Here is an 18,067-nt window from a genome sequence, read left to right on the forward strand (position 1 = left end):
CTGGTGATTGAACCCAGGGCTCCTATCCACTGAGCCACATACCTAGCCTCTTTATTTTTTATTTAGAGATAGTTCTCACTAAATTGCGTAGGGACTTGCTAAGTTGCTGAGGCTAGCTTTGAACTTGTGATTCTCCTGCCTGATTTTGAAAGAATTCTAGCTTTTGTCCCAGTTCTGTCTACCCTGATGTTACTCTCTTTTATAGTTAACTTTTAAAATTTATTTCATTATGTATTCTGTTATTAAAAAAATAAGCAAATGAGAAAAGGGATATGTAGCTCAGTGGTAGAGCACTTGCCTACCATACATGAGGCCATGTGTTCAATCCCCAGCACCATAAAAAGAAAAAGAAAAGCAAATGATTTTTACATCTAGCTATGATAGCTTTATATAGGTACTGGCTTCACCTTCCCAACTGAAACAACTAAAATAAATATGAAAAAAAAACCCACAAACAGATAAAATTTGAAGATCCAGCAACATTGAAGATCAAGCAACAAAGAATGATTCTGGAAACATAAGGAACAAATGCTGTGAGCTCTTTAGTTGTCCCAGCTTTTACTATGTTAAGAGATTCCCAAGCCATGACAAAGAAGGGGAAGTCAGGCAGAACCAGAGGATACCATGAATTGAGAGATGGTGCTGAGATTCCAGGAAAACCGAAGTGACTAGAATTCACAGGGTGGAGTACCAAAAGAAGGTTGCTACATTGAGAGACAATTCTGGAAATCTGTGAAAGGCTCTCTGAGTGTTCAGCAGGGTATTGATCTGCACATAAGTGTGATGAAACTGCTTAGCAAGTCAGAGAAACAATCTTAAGTGATTAGAAGGAACAGGTCCTAACACAGGGACCAGAATAGCACCTGGAAAAAACTATCTAAGGAAGTTGGGTAGAATAATCAGAAGGGCGTTACCTCGGACTGACTATTACAATTTATGTAATACCTAGCAAATATTCAGACCCAAGAGAATCAAATTGTTTCCAGTAATTTAATTGTATACAAAATATTAAGAATAGTAATTCGTAATGTATGGCATCGAATCAAAGCTTACCAGGCATGCAAAGAAGCAAGAAAAATACAATCCACAATGATGAGGAGAAGAATCATCCAATCAAAGCCAACCGAGAACTGCCGGAGATGTTAGAATGAGGTAATGGCATTTTTTAAAAAGTTATTACTACTATATTTCGTGTGTTAAAAAGGTAAAAAGAGATATAGAAGATACATTTTAAGAAAATCAGACTTCTAGAGTTGAAAATATATGATAAACACAGTGGATGGGATTAATGTCAGAATAAGCATTTGTGATGAAATTGTTAGTGAACTTGAGGACATAACAGGAGAAGTACCCCAAATGAAACACAGGGAAAATTTCTTCTGTTAAAGAAAAGTGAACCAGAGCATCAGTGAGCTGTGGGACAGTTTCAAGTTGAGCGTTGAGAGGTATTCAGAAAAATATTTTAAGAAATGATGGCCAAAAATTTTCAAAAATTTGTGAAAACTGTACATCAGCAGATCCAAGATATTAAAAGGAACTAGAGTACAAAAAGCATGAATAAAGCTATATCAAGGTATATTATATCATAAATAAATTGCTCAAACCCAGTGATAAAGAGCAATCTTAGCAGTTAGAGAAAACATTTATGTAGAGAAGAACTAAGGATGACATCAGATTTCTTGTCAGAAATTAGGCATAAGAGAATATAGTGGAGTGATACCTTTAATATATTTGAAGAGTAATAATGTTGGCCGATAATATCATGCCCAGTGAAATATCTTTCTAAAATGAAGACTTGTACTGACATACAAGCTGAAAGAATTCACCCTACACTTGCACCAAGACAGCAGATGGAAATAATGGAATAAAGGAGTAAAGAACACTGAAAATGGTGACTGTGTGCATAAATATTTAAAATAATTTTTCTTATTTGAACATTTTAAAAAGTCATTGTCTGTTTAAAGACAAACATCAGTGTAGTATGGGATTTAGAAAACATGTAAAGTAAAATACATGACAACAGTATAAATCTCAGAAGGGTAGTAATTATTGTAACGTTCTTATTGAATATGTGAAGTAATACAGTATCATCTGAAGGTATATTGTGACAAATTAAAGATGTACATTCTAAACCCTGAAGCACTAAGATTAGAAAACAGAGTTATAGCTTAATAAGCCAATAGAGGAATCACTAAAAATACCGATAGTGGTATTTCTGCAAAAGAAGACAGAAAGAAAAGAAAAAGAACAAAGAACAGAAGGAACAAATAGAAGATTATATTAAGCTTACACCTATGCACAGCAGTAATCCTATTAAGTGGAAAGTATCTAAATACATCAGTTAAAAACAGAGATTGTCATATTGCCTAAAGAAGCAAGACCCAAATAGATGTCTAAGGGAGTAACACTGTAAATAGACACAAAGAAGTCAAAATTAGAATGATTGAAAAAGGTATCTCATGTTAAACACTAGTGAAAGGAAATCTGGAGTAGCTACATTAAACCAAAAGAGGTTGTGGGGCAAAATATATCATCGGGACTCAAGAAAGTTATTTCCTAATGATAAAGGAATCAGTCAAGATTATATAATAAACTTAAATGCTTGTACTTTTAATATTAGACCTTCAAAATACATGAAGTATAAAAATTGATAGAATTATGAGGAAAATGATGAATCCTATAGATTACATTTAGAGATTTCAATATCCTCTCCTCAGCAATTGGCAGAAAATGAAAAATAAAAGTAAGATTGTAGAAAGTGTGAATGACATAATCAATCCATCCATTTGAAATTAATTGACGTTTATAGAAAACTCCCAAGGAGCTTAGTGCACATGGAACATTTACCAAGATAAACTGTATTCTGGATCTTAAAAAAATTATCAGTAAATATAAAAGTATTCAAAGTCAGGCAAAGCTTGTTCTCTGAACACAATAAAATGAGAAATCAATAATGGAAAAATCTGGAAATTTCTCAAATATTTGAAAACTTTAGTGCCAGACTGCTAAATATATATATATATATATATATATATATATATATATATATATATGTATAAATGAACAACACAGTACATTTATTTTTATGTGGTGCTGGGGATCGAACCCAGTGCCTCACACATGTGAGGCAAGCACTTTACCACTGAGCTACAACCTTAGCCCCCACTGCTAAATAATTTTTGAGTCAAATAAATCAAAGAAGAAATTCATATTTTGAGTTCAATAAAACTGAAAACAACATATCCATTTGTGCAATGTCACTAAAGCGTTATTGGAAAATTTATAGCACTACCAGGCCCAAGATAGCTTTATTAAAAAAGAAGTCTCCAGTCATTGACTTTAGTTCCTACTATGAGAAACTAGAAAAGGAAAAATAAGTTAATCTCCAAGTAAGCAAGAAAAAAAGATATAATAAAGACTATAAGTCAGTAAAATTTTAAAAAAGGAAAATAAGAGAAAATCAATGAAACCCAAAGCTAGTTCTTTAAGATGAATAAAATTGATCAACATCTAGTGAGGGAAATAAAAGAGGAGACACAGATTACCAATATCCGCAATCAGAGAAGGGATATAACTACAGATTTCACAGATACTAGACTGATAATGGGGATATTATGAACAGTTTATGTTAATTAACTTGACAATTTAGATGAAATGAAGAAATTCTATTTAAGCCACAAATTGCAAAAGTTCACTCAAGAAAAACAGACAACTTCATAAACCTTGTTGACTATTAAAGAAATTGAAGGTATAGGTAAAAACCTTTCTACAAAGAAAAAAAATATAAGACCCAGATAGCTTTATTGGTGATCCAATTCCTGTAAGGAAGAAATGATACTAATTCCTAATAGTATTAGTAATACTAAACCCTTGTAGAATATTAAAGCAAGGAAATATTTCTCCTATGAAGCCAGTGTTATCACTACACCAAACCAAGACAAAGATATAACAAGAAAAGAAAATCACATACCTCTCAAGAGATCTCTAATGAATCTGTACAGAAATTCTAAACAAAAATTTAAGTTGAATACAACAATATGTAAAAGGAAAATACATCATAGACAAAAACTAGACTGATGATGGGGATTTATGTCAAGAATCCAAAATTTATTTAACATTTGAAAATCAATGAAATTTACCACATTGATGTACCTAAAAGCTGAATAAGAGAAGCCATAGAAAATACATTATTCCATACACATATCCCATACTCTTGTTTAGCTCAAGAGATACAAAACAAGCATTTAAAAAATATAGCAGAGGGGGTAAATGTTGGGGAGTAATATTGGCCAAATTATATTGTTATTTTGTGTGCATGTACAAGTAGGTGACAATAAATCCCATCGACATGTAAAAAAAAATCAGCCCTGATTATTATTTAAAAATTTTTTTTAGATTTTGATTGACTTTTATTATATTCACTTATTTATATGCGGTGCTGAGAATCGAACCCATTGCCTCACACATGCTAGGCAAGTGCTCTACCACTGAGTATCAACCCCAGCCCCTCAGAATTTATTATTGATGTCGAAAAACAAATAACAAACTAGGAATAGAAGGGAGCTTAAAATATCCTCTGAAAAAATGCAGCTAACCTCAAACTTAATGGTTGATAATTGAATACTTTTCCCCAAGATCAGAAACCAAACAGAGATGTCCACTCTCATTACATCTATTTAGCATTGTACTGGGGTGCAGTAAGGAAATAGCTAGTATACTAAGGCAAGAAAAAGAAATAAAATGCACTCAGATTGGAAAGAAAGAAATAAAATTCTCTTTATTTTCAGATAACATGAATATATATAGATACAATCTGGTATGATCTAGAAAAAAGCTATTGTAAGGTTGACAGATAAAATTTACATCTAAAAGCAATTATATTTTCTATATATTAACAATGAATAATTAGAAATTGAAATTTTAAAGATTTCCATGTACAATAGAATAAAAATATGAAGTATTTAAACATAAACGTGGCAAAAACTAAAATGTATATATTAAAAACTATAAAATATTGCTGATAAAAATTAAAGAGAACCTAAATGGAGAGATATACCTAATTTATGAGTCAGAAGACTAAGGTGTCCATTCATCCCAGTTTAATCACCAGAGTCAACATTATTCCAATCAAAATTCCTGCAGAGTTTTGTAGAAAATGACAAGCTGATTGCAACAGACCTAGAATACGTGGCTTCAAGACTTAATCTAGGCCTGGGGATGTAGCTCAGTGGTAGAGCACTTGCCTAGCATATGCAAGGTCCTGTGTTCAATCCCTAGTACCATACGAAGAGGAAAAAAAGAAAAAAAATATTCTAAAGCTACAGTAATCAGGATTGCAGACAAAACATTGGAACAGAGCCAAGAATTCAGAGATAGATACACAATATATATGGCAACAGTCATTGACAAAGATGGAAAGACAAGTAGAGAATGGGAAGTTTTTCAGCAAATGGTACTGAAATTACTGCATATTTATATGCAAAATATTGATCCATGCCTTGCATTAGACACCTGAATTAACTCACAGACTTAAATATTAAACTCAAAACTACAAAACCTCTAGGAAAAAAATAAGAGAAAAATTTTTGTTGAACTTAGGTTTGGCAAAGATTTCTTAAATTTGACAACAAAAGCATTAAAAATGATTTGACAATGTGGGATTCATCAAACTAAAACCTCTGTAATTCAAAATACACTTTGAAGTGAATGAAATAGACAAAACACAAGCTGGGAGGAAATTACTGTAAAGCATTTATCAAGACTTGCATCAAGAATATATGAAGAACTCTTAGAACTCATTAGAAAAAATATAGTCCTGTAAAATAACACTTCATCAAAGAAGATAAACAGATAGTAAATAAAGACATTAAAAATGCTTGACATAATTATCAGGGAAATGCAATTTTGAAGCATAAGAGTTACCACTACACACTTATTAAATATCTAATATTAAAGACAATTGTGCTGAGTGGTTGGAGATGGAGGAACTGGATGGGTACACAGCTGGTGGGGATATAAAGTGGTAGAATCACCTTCTTAAAAAGGTAAACATATACCAGTCATATCCAACCATTCTTTTCCAAAGAAAAGATAAGTTATATAGCAATAGGAGGAATTTTATATTTGTAAAAGCCCCAAACTGGAAAAAAATCCAAATGTCTATCAATAGATGATAGACAAATTGTGGTATGTACATATAATGAAATGCTACTCAGCAATAAAAATAGATGATAGATAAACTGATGTAGATGAATCTCAAATTATGCTGAATAAGAGAAGCCATAGAAAATACATTATCCCATACACATAAAACTTGAGGAATACAAAGCAATCTATTAAGATAGACATTTTGCTGGAGGAATGGGAAAGTGGGGGGCAAGAAGGAAGGGTGACAAAGGGCAGAATTACCTAGAGAATGAGAATATTTTTGGAAGTAAAGGATGTGTATATTATCTTGATTATAATGGTGATTTCATAATTTCATGTTAAAATTTATCAAATTGCACACTTTAAATACATGTAATTTATTGCATGTCAATTTTACCTCAAAGCTATAAGAAATAATATACTCATCTTTTTTCACTTTCTAAGATACAATTAGTATTCTACAAATATTTTTCTCTACTTCATTTTAAAAATATATATTCTGGAAACCAGCTCTTAGCAGTATTTAAAATTATTTTCTTTCTTCTTTGGTTTATTCAACAACTTTCATTGATGATGGTTGTTTCAGCCTTTTGTGACCATCTTGTATTATTATAATTAATGCTTGAATAACATAGTTTTGTAAATACAAGTTTTAAACATTTGTTGTTGTATTCCCAGTATCTTTAGAAGTTAGGGCTGGGGGACTATAGCTCAGCAGTAGAGCACTTGCCCTAGATACCCTTCCCCAGCACTGAAAAAGTTAAAAAAAAAAAGTGCGATTGTTGAGTTAATAGGTAAATATATAAGCAGTTTTGGGAGATGTTGCCAAATCTCATTCATAAGGGTTGTATCATTTTGTATACTTATCTGAGAATTTGTATTCCCCCACATTCTCTCACCTACTGAGTATGTGGTCAAACATTTGGATCTTGCCAATGCAAGTGAGAAATGGTATCTTGGTGTGGTTTAATTTGTATTTTGTTCATTATGAGCTAAGCAGAGCATGTTTCCATATGTTATAGCTATTTGCATTTCTTTTCCTGAGATCTGTTTATTTCTTCAGCCCATTTTTGTATAGGTTTGCTGGCCATTTTATTTATAATGTTCTTTATATTTCAGGAACATGATTCTTTGGACAATAATAGGTTGCAAATATTTTTTCTCAGGTTGTCATTGTCAAACTGTGTGTGTGTGTGTGTGTGTGTGTGTGTGTGTGTGTGTGTGTGTGTGTGTAGCAGGTTTAGATACAGCCAGGAAAGATTTTTTCAATGAGGCAGGTTTTGCCCACTCATAATACATAGAAAATTTCACCCAATATTTTCTAGTACTTGTTTATTTTCTATTTTTACATTCATGTTTCTTATCCATTTGTAGTTTATCTTTTGAATAAGTAGAGAAAAATCCAATTTTATAATTTTCCATGTGGTAACGCTACTTATTAGAAAGTCTATTTTCCCCAAACTAACTTTTATTGTACCCCAAATGTCCAGTTGGTTCTGTTTCTGGATTCTCTATTCTGTCCCACAATCTCTATGTATTCTTGGGCTTGGACGAGGGTACATGAATTAATTATATAGTCTGCCCTCCCTGTACCCTTCATTGCTCTTCTTTTTCAGTGCTTTCCTGCTTATTCTTGTTCTTTTGAATTGACTATAATCAACTTGATGACAGATTTTTAAAGATCCACATATGTTCATTCCCTCCCCAAGTTAAACGTCCCCAGTTTCTTCAATTTTTAGCACGTGCTTTTCGGGGGCTATTCATGATTCTGTTCTTTTCCACAAGTCATGCAACCTTAAAATGTGGCATCCAGAAATGAAGCCACCGGAGTGGGGTGATAATGACATGATTCCTTAGGGTAAGGCTTTTTAAAAAGAGTGTCATCCACAATTGGAGAAAGTAACAGGACTGGATTGAGCAGGGAAGGAAAGCCCAGTCCAAGCAGTAGTCCTTTAGAAGGGAGCAGGAGAAGCTTCTCCTCTTCTGTCTGCACTTTTGGGGCAGGTAGGTACCTGGTGTCTCAACACGTTGACAAAAGGGTTTTGCTCTGGGAGGAGCTGGGAGGCCTGACTTTCTCCTTTTTCCTAGTCTCTGCCTATAATCCCCTTTTGCTAGTTCCCTGGCTTCCTCCAGGACCTTCTAAATCGCTGGTCCTCTCCCAGTTCCGGGGACAGGTGAGCCTCTTTCCTTCTGGAGTCCTTTCATTTGGACTCTTCTGCTGGGCTCTCCTTGCGCTGTCCCCCGCTGGGCTCCGCAGTTGGTTCTTTCCGCTCCCTGCCCGCCCCTCTGCATCCTCTGTCCTCTCACTGCTGTCGGCCCAGGGGCTTCCTCTGATGACGCATTTTACTTGCGTTGGGCGGAAAGCGCCTGTGGTGGAGGAAGGCAAAGTTCACTCCCAGTACCCGCCCCCTGCGCTGGGTCCTACCGAAGTAGGAAACGGTGAAAGAGGGTCCTGTGCTGTTCTGCATGGAAGCGTTGCTTCCGCTCAGCTGTCCCTACACCATGGACTCAGTACCTGCCACTGTGCCTTCTGTCACTGCTTTCCCGGGGGACCCGGAGCTCCTGGGACCCCTGTCGGTGCTCTACGCAGCCCTCATTGCCAAGCTACTGGAGGTGACGGTCCCATTCCCAGGGAGGGACCCCAGCTCTGGCAGGCGGGTGGCTGAGTTCTGGTGGAGTGGGTGCACTGACTGTAGTGGCGACGGAGAAATGGAGTGTGTCGGGCGCAAGGCAGGCAGGACTTGAGTGTATTGTTAAGCGAGGCCGGTGAGAGTGTACTTGAGCTTTCCCCACTTGCACTTTTTTTTTTTTTTTTTGACGGAATAGAGGTGACAACCTCATGGTATGTTCCCAAATGCAGCCAACAATCCAAACAGCTAAGGTTACTACAGGTGTTTTCCCTACGGAGACTGCTGGGGAATTGGGCCCAAATGACAGTTATCTCCTATTACCTGTAGAGGGCGGTGAAAACAGGGAAGAGTAGGCAGGTGTTTACTGCACTGCCTTTGAGCAACCATTTAAAATTAGGCTTTGAATTTTATAGAAGGATGTTAAATTCAGAGAAGTTTAAGCCAGTTTTCAAGAGTTGTCTGAAATTACATGTCACTTATCTGTTTATATAAGAGTGGAATGGAAGTAAGATTTAAAATCTTATATCATCATTGTTTTTATTTGTTGCCATAAAATTAATTAGTTCTTTCATATATTTAAGTTTTTGTCTTAAATGAATTTTTTAAATTATAAAAACCAGGTTATCTAAGAGAAAAGAATGATCCAGAGGGATTCTAGCCAGGTGTTAGACAATGTGATGATATAGGGCCTGTTACAAACTGGAAATGTATGCTCAATTTAAAGTATTTAGATTCGGGCTGGGGTTGTGGTTCAGTGGTAGAGCGCTTGCCTAGCATACATGAGGCACTGGGTTGGATCCTCTGCACCATATAAAAACAAAACAATGTGTCCACCCTAAAACTAAAGATACATAAATAAATATTTTTTAAAAAAGTATTTAGATTCATTATACTTGAAAACACTGCAAGCCAACAAAAAATGTGAGACTGCCAGTATCCTCTCTCTTGAAGAAGCTATTGGAAAATATTGAGGAGGTTGATTTCTGATGAGGAGGTTGGTTTAGAATTGCCATGATTCTTTGTGACTGTTTTGTTATAAATTTAAGGTTTCCCATTTCTTCTAATTTGTCTGTTTCAGCTGTTTACTACATTGCCTGATGATACTCAACCTGGGCCTGATTTTTATGGACTACCATGGAAGCCTGTAGTTTTCACTGTTTTCTTTGGGATTGTATCCTTTGTCATTTTCTTTTGGAGAACTGTTCTTTTCGTGAGTAAATTAACTTACTTATACCTCAGCACATAAGCACAAGGATTATTTTATATAGTCACTGCCCCCCCCCCTTTTTATTTTCTTTTTCAGTTGCTAAAAGTGATTAGTGGTTTAAGTCAAACTAACCTTATAAAATAATTTAGTGTGGGTGCAGTTGGTAGAACTGGTAATTCTTACAGCCATCCTGACCAGTAGTTTCATATGTATCAGAAGTCTTAAAAGTGGGATAAAAGATGGGATAGGTTAGATAAATATCCTTTTATGTAGCATATATGTCTAGTAATCTATCTTAAAGAAATAACTATGCTTTGAAGATTTTGGTAATGTTTTTCAATGGAACAGTGTATTAGATTGAAGACTTAGCACAACATAATTCATTTAGGGGTTATTATATGTTCAATTAATGGAATAGTAGGCAGATGTATTTATTTCAAAGCTTTGAGGTACAGAAAATGCTCACAATTAAATGTGAAGTGGGGAAAAAAAGCAGAAACTAAGATTTAAATGTTGATGAACTGTATGTTAATATAAACACATATAAACAGGGGGAAATGCTGCAAAGAAATACAGTAAAATGAGAAAAAGGAGATGAGATAATTTTTCCAGTCTTTTATATAAATTTTTCCCAGATTTTATGATTTGATCATATGTTCAGAAAATACCTTTTTATTTGGAAGTATAGATTATGTGTTGTCCAAAAATCCATTAAATGTTTTGTTCATTAAGTCTTTTTTTTTCCTTAGCAGAATTAGTCTATCTCTGTGTATATGTGTACATATATGTATAAGTGTGTGTGTGTGTGTGTGTGTGTGTGTGTGTGTGTGTATATATATATATATATATATATATATATATATATATATATGTGCTTATACATACTTATGTTTGTACTGTAGGTCATTCTGTTTCATAGTTATTTAACATAATTGGAAGAAAATTATTTTAGGTAAATGGACTTTGCATATGAAAAGCCTAACAGTTAAAGAGGTCAAAAGCATTGGATACAAATCTTTTCAAATCTGATTGTTCTTTTTCTGATTTCTTAATTATATCAGACATATCATTGTTAAGATAAGTTTCCTCTCCTTGTTCAATTGAGTGTAAAATCTCCTAGAAAGTATTCCCTTCTTAAATAGAAGAATCGTTTGCCTGGATTCCTGTGAGGAATTTTCTAATCTCATTGAACTTTTTCTCAGCTAAAAGGAAAAAGGAAATAGAAGGATAAAGAGAAGGGAAAAACATGACAACATTTTATATTTCTCTCTCTTGTTTCTTTCATTTCAAAAACCCTGGTACCTGTTTCTCTTTTCACTAGGTTATGTGGGATCTGGTTCCTAGCTTGTTGCTCCTCAGTTTCAGCATTTGACTTTGGAACTTTAGTCCTTACCTTAGATGACTGCTTTTATGCTACTTCCCATTTTCCTCTGTTGTCATTTTGAGTAAAAGGTTAGCAAGGCTATGACATTAAAGAAATGTTCATTTCTTTCTGTGTTGGAGTTTTCTGAATGCAATTTCCTATTACGAAGATCCCATGGATGATCCATGGACACATCTGAGTATCCCATCACCATTTATAACATTTGAAAGGACAAGTAATATGCTAAGTTATAAAGAAATTTAGTGATGTTTTAAAAAAATTTCTGCTTACGTTTTATTATCAGGTAGTTTATTGCTGTCTTTTGGAAATGATTGTTTTTGTCCTTTCCAGAATATGTTAATTGTCATTTCTCTTGTTGCTTGTGCATTTTCTTCTAGCAGTCTTCCCTTTCAGAATTCTTGCTATACATTTAGTGGTTTGCAGAAATAAGATGATGTAGTCTCTTAGTTTCTAAATTCAGCCAATAGCCAAATTTAAATTGGAGTTCTAAGATGTTTTCTGGTGAGTGAAAGTGGCATATCTTAGTACAAAGATTATGCCTTTAATATTGTTTCCTCAGATTCCTTTTGAATAGTCATTGTTTCTAGACTTTATCCTGGTTATTTAGAATTGTCAAGTAAATGATTTTGAGTACACACACACACACACACACACACACACACACACATACACACACACATATTTACTGTGAAATAAGGTGCATATCTTAGTGTTTTTATGTCAGAGGCTATTTATGAAATATCACTACCAATTAAATTTAAAAGGCTTGTTAACCTTTACTTATTTTTAATCCTATAAATTATTATCCTGAACCAGAATGTTATTAAATTCTCACTTGGTTATGATTCTGATTGTTGTTTTAGGAATGCTGTTTCTATTGAGCAGATGTTTGATATCAAATTTAATCTTTTTTCTCTCTTCTAGGTAAAAGATAGAGTATATCAAGGTAAATTTTTAGGTCTCTTAAACTTGTAATAACCCTTTGTATTGGTGTTTGATGTGTGTTTTATGTATGTTAGAAGTAGATACAGTGACTTTTAATGTCTATTATCTTTTTTACCTCCTGAAAATTTTACTGTTCCTAGGTTGCTAGCATGGATAATAGAGTAGATGATGATGGTTCCAACTCTGAGATAGGAGATAAAGAGGAGGAACAAATTGTGGATAGGGAGATGATAAGTTTTAATTTGGGGCAGATTAACTTTGAATATTGATATAATGCAGATGTATTACATTTGAAGAGTATTTCTATGCTAATGATTTAATCATGCATTAAGTAATTGAGTAGATAATTTAAAGAATGGTAATGTGAATCAGTATGTTTTCATTTCTGTTTTTCTTTGCAAAGAATTAAATGATTCCATTTTCTGAAAAGAAAGTGTTTTGAGAAGGGAGGAATATCAAGCTACAACAATTTACTGTATTTCCCATCTGTGAAATAAGCTTAAATTGAAATATCATTTTGGATGGGAGGGGTACCTGGGATTGAACTTTGGGGCACGCTACTGAGCCACATCCCCAACCTCCTATATTTAGAGACCAAGTCTCACTTAGTTGCTTAGTGTCTCGCTCTTGCTGAGCCTGGCTTTGAACTTGGGATCCTTCTAGCTCAGCCTCCTGAGCCACTGGGATTACAGGTGTGTACCATTGCGCCCAGCAAAATATCATTGTTCTTATATTTTTCTTAAATTTTAATAATTTTTATACTCTTATTGCTAATAAGCATAGATTGCTTTTTAAAAGCATAATAGCTATGCTAAGAAGTATTTCCTCATAGTACCATATAACATGTCTTTGCTTTTAGTAGATTGAATAATTGAATTTCATTTAGTGATTGTAATAATCTTGTATATTTCCCCCTTTTAGTCAATGAACAGCAAATTTCCAAAAAGGTGAACAATTTCATAAAAGAAAATGAAGAACTAATGCAGAAATTGTCAAATTATGAACAGAAGGTATAATTATTTTTTTGTTTCTTTCTCCCTTGGTTCTAGCTTGAATCATTTCTACCTGTTTTAATTTAAAAATTGTATTTTAAATTTTTTTTCATTATTTCCTACAAATCATCCAAATTCTAAGCAGTCATGTATTAAGTACTGCTTTCTTCTGGAAAGGGTCACTTGTCTGGAAGTAACTTGTATAGTAGCACTATAATTTGTGTATCTTAATTCTGAATGCTTTATTTGCATAGGTGAAGGAATCAAAGAAACAGGTTCAAGAAACCATGAAACAAAAAATGATTCTTTCTGATGAAACAACTAAATACAAGGTAAAAATCCCTTTTTTGGGGGGAATTACATTCTAAACTCAAAAGTAAATGTAATGAGTGAGTAATCTTGACACCTATTTTTTCCAGGATAAAATGAAGCTTCTTGAAAAAGCTAATGAACTTCTGGATGAGAGAGCTAAAAGTCTTCATGTTATGTTAGAATCTGAGAAAGAACAGAAAGCTAAGAATCAGGACTTGGTAAGAGTTTTGCTGCTAAGTGTTACTGCAATTTGGCTTTTGGAATATTTTGTAAAATTGGTTAAGTTAAACTTAGTCTAGCTGTTAATTAAAGTAAGATTAGGAGCCAAGGAAGTTGAACCCACTTCTGCCCATTTTGTGGAACTTTTAAGTACTGATACAACAAATTATTTTTATGGGCCTAGGAAATATTTTTATTCTCAACCTTGGATAATTTTCATATTGCTTTGCTCTGCCCTTGGAAACATGCAGAACAACTAAAAAACTATTGTCCAGTTGAACAGTATTTCTTTACTTTTTACTTGAAAGAGTAATGAATTAATCAATTTTCTGTACTTAAAAAAAATTTATTTCATTTTCAATTCATGTTTCATTTTCAATTTCTATAAGTTTCTATAATTACATAAAAGTTGCAAAAGATAGTAGAGAGTGTGTTCTAAAATATCCTACCCCCAAGTAAGCTTGATCACCTAGCTGAGGTAGTATTTATCAGATTTCTCCACTGTAAAAATTCTTTCCAATCCTTTTCATATTGTATTCTTTGGAAGTTACCATGCACAGCCCACAGTTAAAGTATGAAGAGTTACAAGCTCAGGATGCAGCTCATGGGAGAGCACTTGCCTAGCATACATGAGGCCCAGGATTCAATCCCAGGCATTGCAAACAAAGATTGCAGAGTTGTATCCACTTCCTTAAGGAGCGGGTATATTTATAAATTTTTTGGATTTCTTCTGTATGTGAGATTAGTCTATTCTTCCTTAAATTTTATCATTTTTTACTTCAGATAAGAAAATTTTAAAAATGATCTTGGGACATTTTTTTCTCTATCACTAGAAAAAAATTACTAATTTGAACTGGTTTACTTGAAACAGTAATTAATTAGTTAATTTTCTGTGCTTTAAAACATTTTATTTACTTATTGCATTATGATTTTCTATACTTTGACCTTTTTTTTCTGGTTATCTCATAAACAGTAAGGTTGTGGATGCCATGAAATATTTATGACTTCATTTTCCCTCATCTCTTTCAGTTCTTGATTTTTTGCTTAGTCCAAAGCTGGATCCCCTGCATTTACCTGAAATGTAATGGGATGGCTTGACAAAAATTTTGTTGTGTTTATCTTTTTAGTATATATATGTGTGTGTACACACACACACACATATATATATCAGTATTTCTACTGAAATCCTAATGCATATTTTGTGTTCTGTTTTCACCTGGCAGATAATGGAAAATAAGAAAACTATAGAGAAGCTTAAAGATGTCATTTCAGTGAATACTTCTGAACTTTCAGAGGTAAAGCTGCCAACTCTTGCTAACGGATATTAATACTATATCTTAGTTTTGTTGCAGACCAAAAATTTGAGGTTTGCTAAAATGTGCAAAAAATGAGAACTGTATGATGTGTGGTTTGGGAAAGTATAACTTTGTTTTTTCTTTGGAATTAATTCACTAACTGTAGTGTTTTGCATTAGCTTCACATTGTCCTTAATGAAGCTAAGCTTCGTGAAGAGAAGGTGAAGTTGGAATGCTGTCAGCTTCAGAAAGAAAATACCATGCTTAAGAAGAAGAAAGAGCAGGTAAATAAAATTTGATGTCATACATAATGTAAACTAGAGAAGTGAATATCATTATCTTGTATCTTTTTTGGATCTGTTTCTGAGGTAAGGAATATTCATGTAGGACCTTTTCTAGATATGCAAAGTTTAAATAATGCTCCCCAAATTGAGTGCATATATATGGTCTCCATCTGTTTTGGATTTTTGGATTATTGCTTTTCTTATCAAATGTCAATCAGTTATTAACTTGCATAGCCTCAAAGAAACTTTTTAAACCAGAAAATTAAGTATTTTATGATCCTCTTTTGAGTAGTTACTGATTCACCGGCCAAGGGAAGATTACATGATAAGGAATCTAAATTTAGGAGACAGTCATATGTGCCCAGCCATTCCTGCTGGAGGTAAATTATTTGAATTGGCAGCAATTTTCTGGGGAATGCAATAAACAGGGTCAACTTCCTGATAGCTCTGATGTTCTTACTGCAGCTGTGAGAGTTGAGGCCACTCTGCCCTCTTCCTTAACCAAGGTCTCAACCTCCTCGATTGAGGGAGGCCACCGAGGAGTATGGCTCTGTATTTCTTTGTCTAAGTCTTGTAGTCCTGATGTATCCAGTGCAGAAACCCCTCCCTAACCCATAGGAATTCATGTGTTTTGACTTTTCAGTTGCAGCAGGAAGTGAAAGACTGGAGTACATCACACGCTGAGCTCAGTGAACAAATGAAATCATTTGAGAAGTCACAGAAAGATTTACAAGTAACGCTTAGTCTTAAAGATGATACTATTAATGTAAGTTTATACTCCAAATACATGTTTCATCTCATGAATTCTCCTGAAATCTTTGAATTAAAATTGAGAGTCTTCCAACCTTTTGCTTCTTTTCTAGGCTCTAACTAATTACATCACACAGTTGAATCGGTTACAATGTGAATCTGAATCTGAGGATCAAAGTCGAGATGAGTCAGATGAATTAACCAATGGAGAGTTAGCAGGTAAGATCAGTCTCAGGGAGGTTGAATCCTTTTTTGCTTTCCTGTCTTTAATTAAGTATACAGATGCCACTTTTCAGCTGGCTGAATTTCTTCTTAAGCTTCAGGGTTGTAGACACATATCACTGGATCTATAGATATGTCTGTTGCATTGTCAGAGGTGGGTTGCTGGGGTATAATGTAGCAATAGGCATGTGAAGAACACTTGACTTTTTCTATCCCATTGAAAACTAGTAAGTACACTGCAGCTACAATAGTCACATCCTATACCTCTAAGTATTGAACATTGTACAGTAAGAGAAATTTATTTCTTAACTTATGCAGATGATACTTGATTTTGATACTCATCATCTCTATGGCTCTGTGGTTTTAAGTCCACAGTCAGTCTTAAGAGTCCGGAGGTAGTTGGAACCATAAACTAAGGCTGTGAGAACAGAGGCTAGAGACTATCAGAAAGCTAGAGAGGGAGTGTAACAGTGTTTACTGATGAGGAAAATATTTCCAGATGTTTTCTCCCAACTTGGATATTGCTTACATAGCAAGTATTTCAAACCACACCTGGTAGTAGATTCAGGGAGAAAATAGAGGATTGAATCTTTCTAAACAAGACACTTACTTGCCCAGGTGAAGATAGATCTGAGAGAGAAGAAAAGCTTTTATCTTAAAAGAATAACATAGATAACATTTTAGTTGTGCAAACTAGAAATTCACCTTTTTTTTAAAAAACAGACACAGTACTTTTATTTATTTTTATGCTGAGGATCAAACTCAGTGCCTCACACATGCTAGGTGAGCACTCTACCACTGAGCCACAACCCCAGTCTGAAATTCACCTCTTTCTTTTTTTTTTTTAAATCTAAGCTTGCAATTCTCTTAAAAGTCATTAGTCTAATCAGTTTAATTATTTAATTGATTTTTTTTTCTTCCGGTGTTTGAACACAATCATTTTTTAGTTTGGGGAAGTTAGGAGAATATAGAGTTAAAAGTAAAGAAAGGAAAAGCTAAAAGTCTTTTGTTTTTTAGGTGATCGGAACGAGAAGATCAAAGATCAAATTAAGCAGATGATGGATGTCTCTCGGGTATAGTTCTTTGTAAGAGTCCCATAGTGCCTGTGAATTCTTCCTGTGCCTCACTTTTAAGAATACCTCTCTTTTCTGCAATTTTTAGACACAAACTACAATATCAGTAGTTGAAGAGGATCTAAAACTTTTACAACTTAAGCAAAGCGCCTTGATGTCCACAATATGTAATCTAGAAGGTGGGTTCTTCTTGAGAAGAAATTGCCATGTTGAAAAGACTTAAAATTTTATTGGAAAGATAAAGAATGGCTTCTTGCTTTCATGCTTCTTACTTTTCTTGGCACTACTCCCTCAAACAAGTTCTTAAGTCCTTGTACACATATAGAGATAAGCTGTTTTATCCTTTACAGACCAAATAAAGAAATTAGAAAGTGACTGCAATTCACTACGGTCTTCTAAAGCTGAACTGGAAGAGGAATGCAAAACTCTTAGGCAGAAAGTGGAGATTTTAAATGAACTCTACCAGCAAAATGAGATGGCACTCCAAAAGTAAGATTTTCATTGTTTGTTATTGTTATCACTGTGTGAACTAACAGATAATTTTATCTTTTCTTAAGATTATTTACAATTTTTTCTAGTTGTAATAAGTAGAGATTTGTCTTTTTTC

The 18,067-nt window shown here is 34.0% G+C and overlaps 1 protein-coding gene across 3 annotated transcripts in view; it reads left to right on the forward strand.

The window, feature by feature from the left end:
• LOC144373409 (transport and Golgi organization protein 1 homolog) overlaps positions 1-18,067 on the forward strand; it is a 37,008-nt gene that overhangs the window by 7,810 nt on the left and 11,131 nt on the right. For 2 of the 3 annotated variants that reach the window (XM_078036494.1, XM_078036496.1), the window contains exons 3-14: positions 9,856-9,987; positions 12,293-12,314; positions 13,235-13,323; positions 13,560-13,637; positions 13,725-13,835; positions 15,060-15,131; positions 15,311-15,415; positions 16,059-16,181; positions 16,279-16,384; positions 17,405-17,460; positions 17,549-17,639; positions 17,811-17,949. In XM_078036494.1, the coding sequence (XP_077892620.1) occupies positions 9,856-9,987; positions 12,293-12,314; positions 13,235-13,323; positions 13,560-13,637; positions 13,725-13,835; positions 15,060-15,131; positions 15,311-15,415; positions 16,059-16,181; positions 16,279-16,384; positions 17,405-17,460; positions 17,549-17,639; positions 17,811-17,949 (1,124 nt within the window). Of the gene's footprint in view, positions 1-8,500; positions 8,761-9,855; positions 9,988-12,292; positions 12,315-13,234; positions 13,324-13,559; positions 13,638-13,724; positions 13,836-15,059; positions 15,132-15,310; positions 15,416-16,058; positions 16,182-16,278; positions 16,385-17,404; positions 17,461-17,548; positions 17,640-17,810; positions 17,950-18,067 lie in introns of those variants that run through there. The other variant, XM_078036495.1, reaches the window with a different exon arrangement.

This window comes from Ictidomys tridecemlineatus, unplaced genomic scaffold (assembly GCF_052094955.1).
Source record: "Ictidomys tridecemlineatus isolate mIctTri1 unplaced genomic scaffold, mIctTri1.hap1 Scaffold_39, whole genome shotgun sequence".
NCBI classification, from domain to species: Eukaryota; Metazoa; Chordata; class Mammalia; order Rodentia; family Sciuridae; genus Ictidomys; species Ictidomys tridecemlineatus.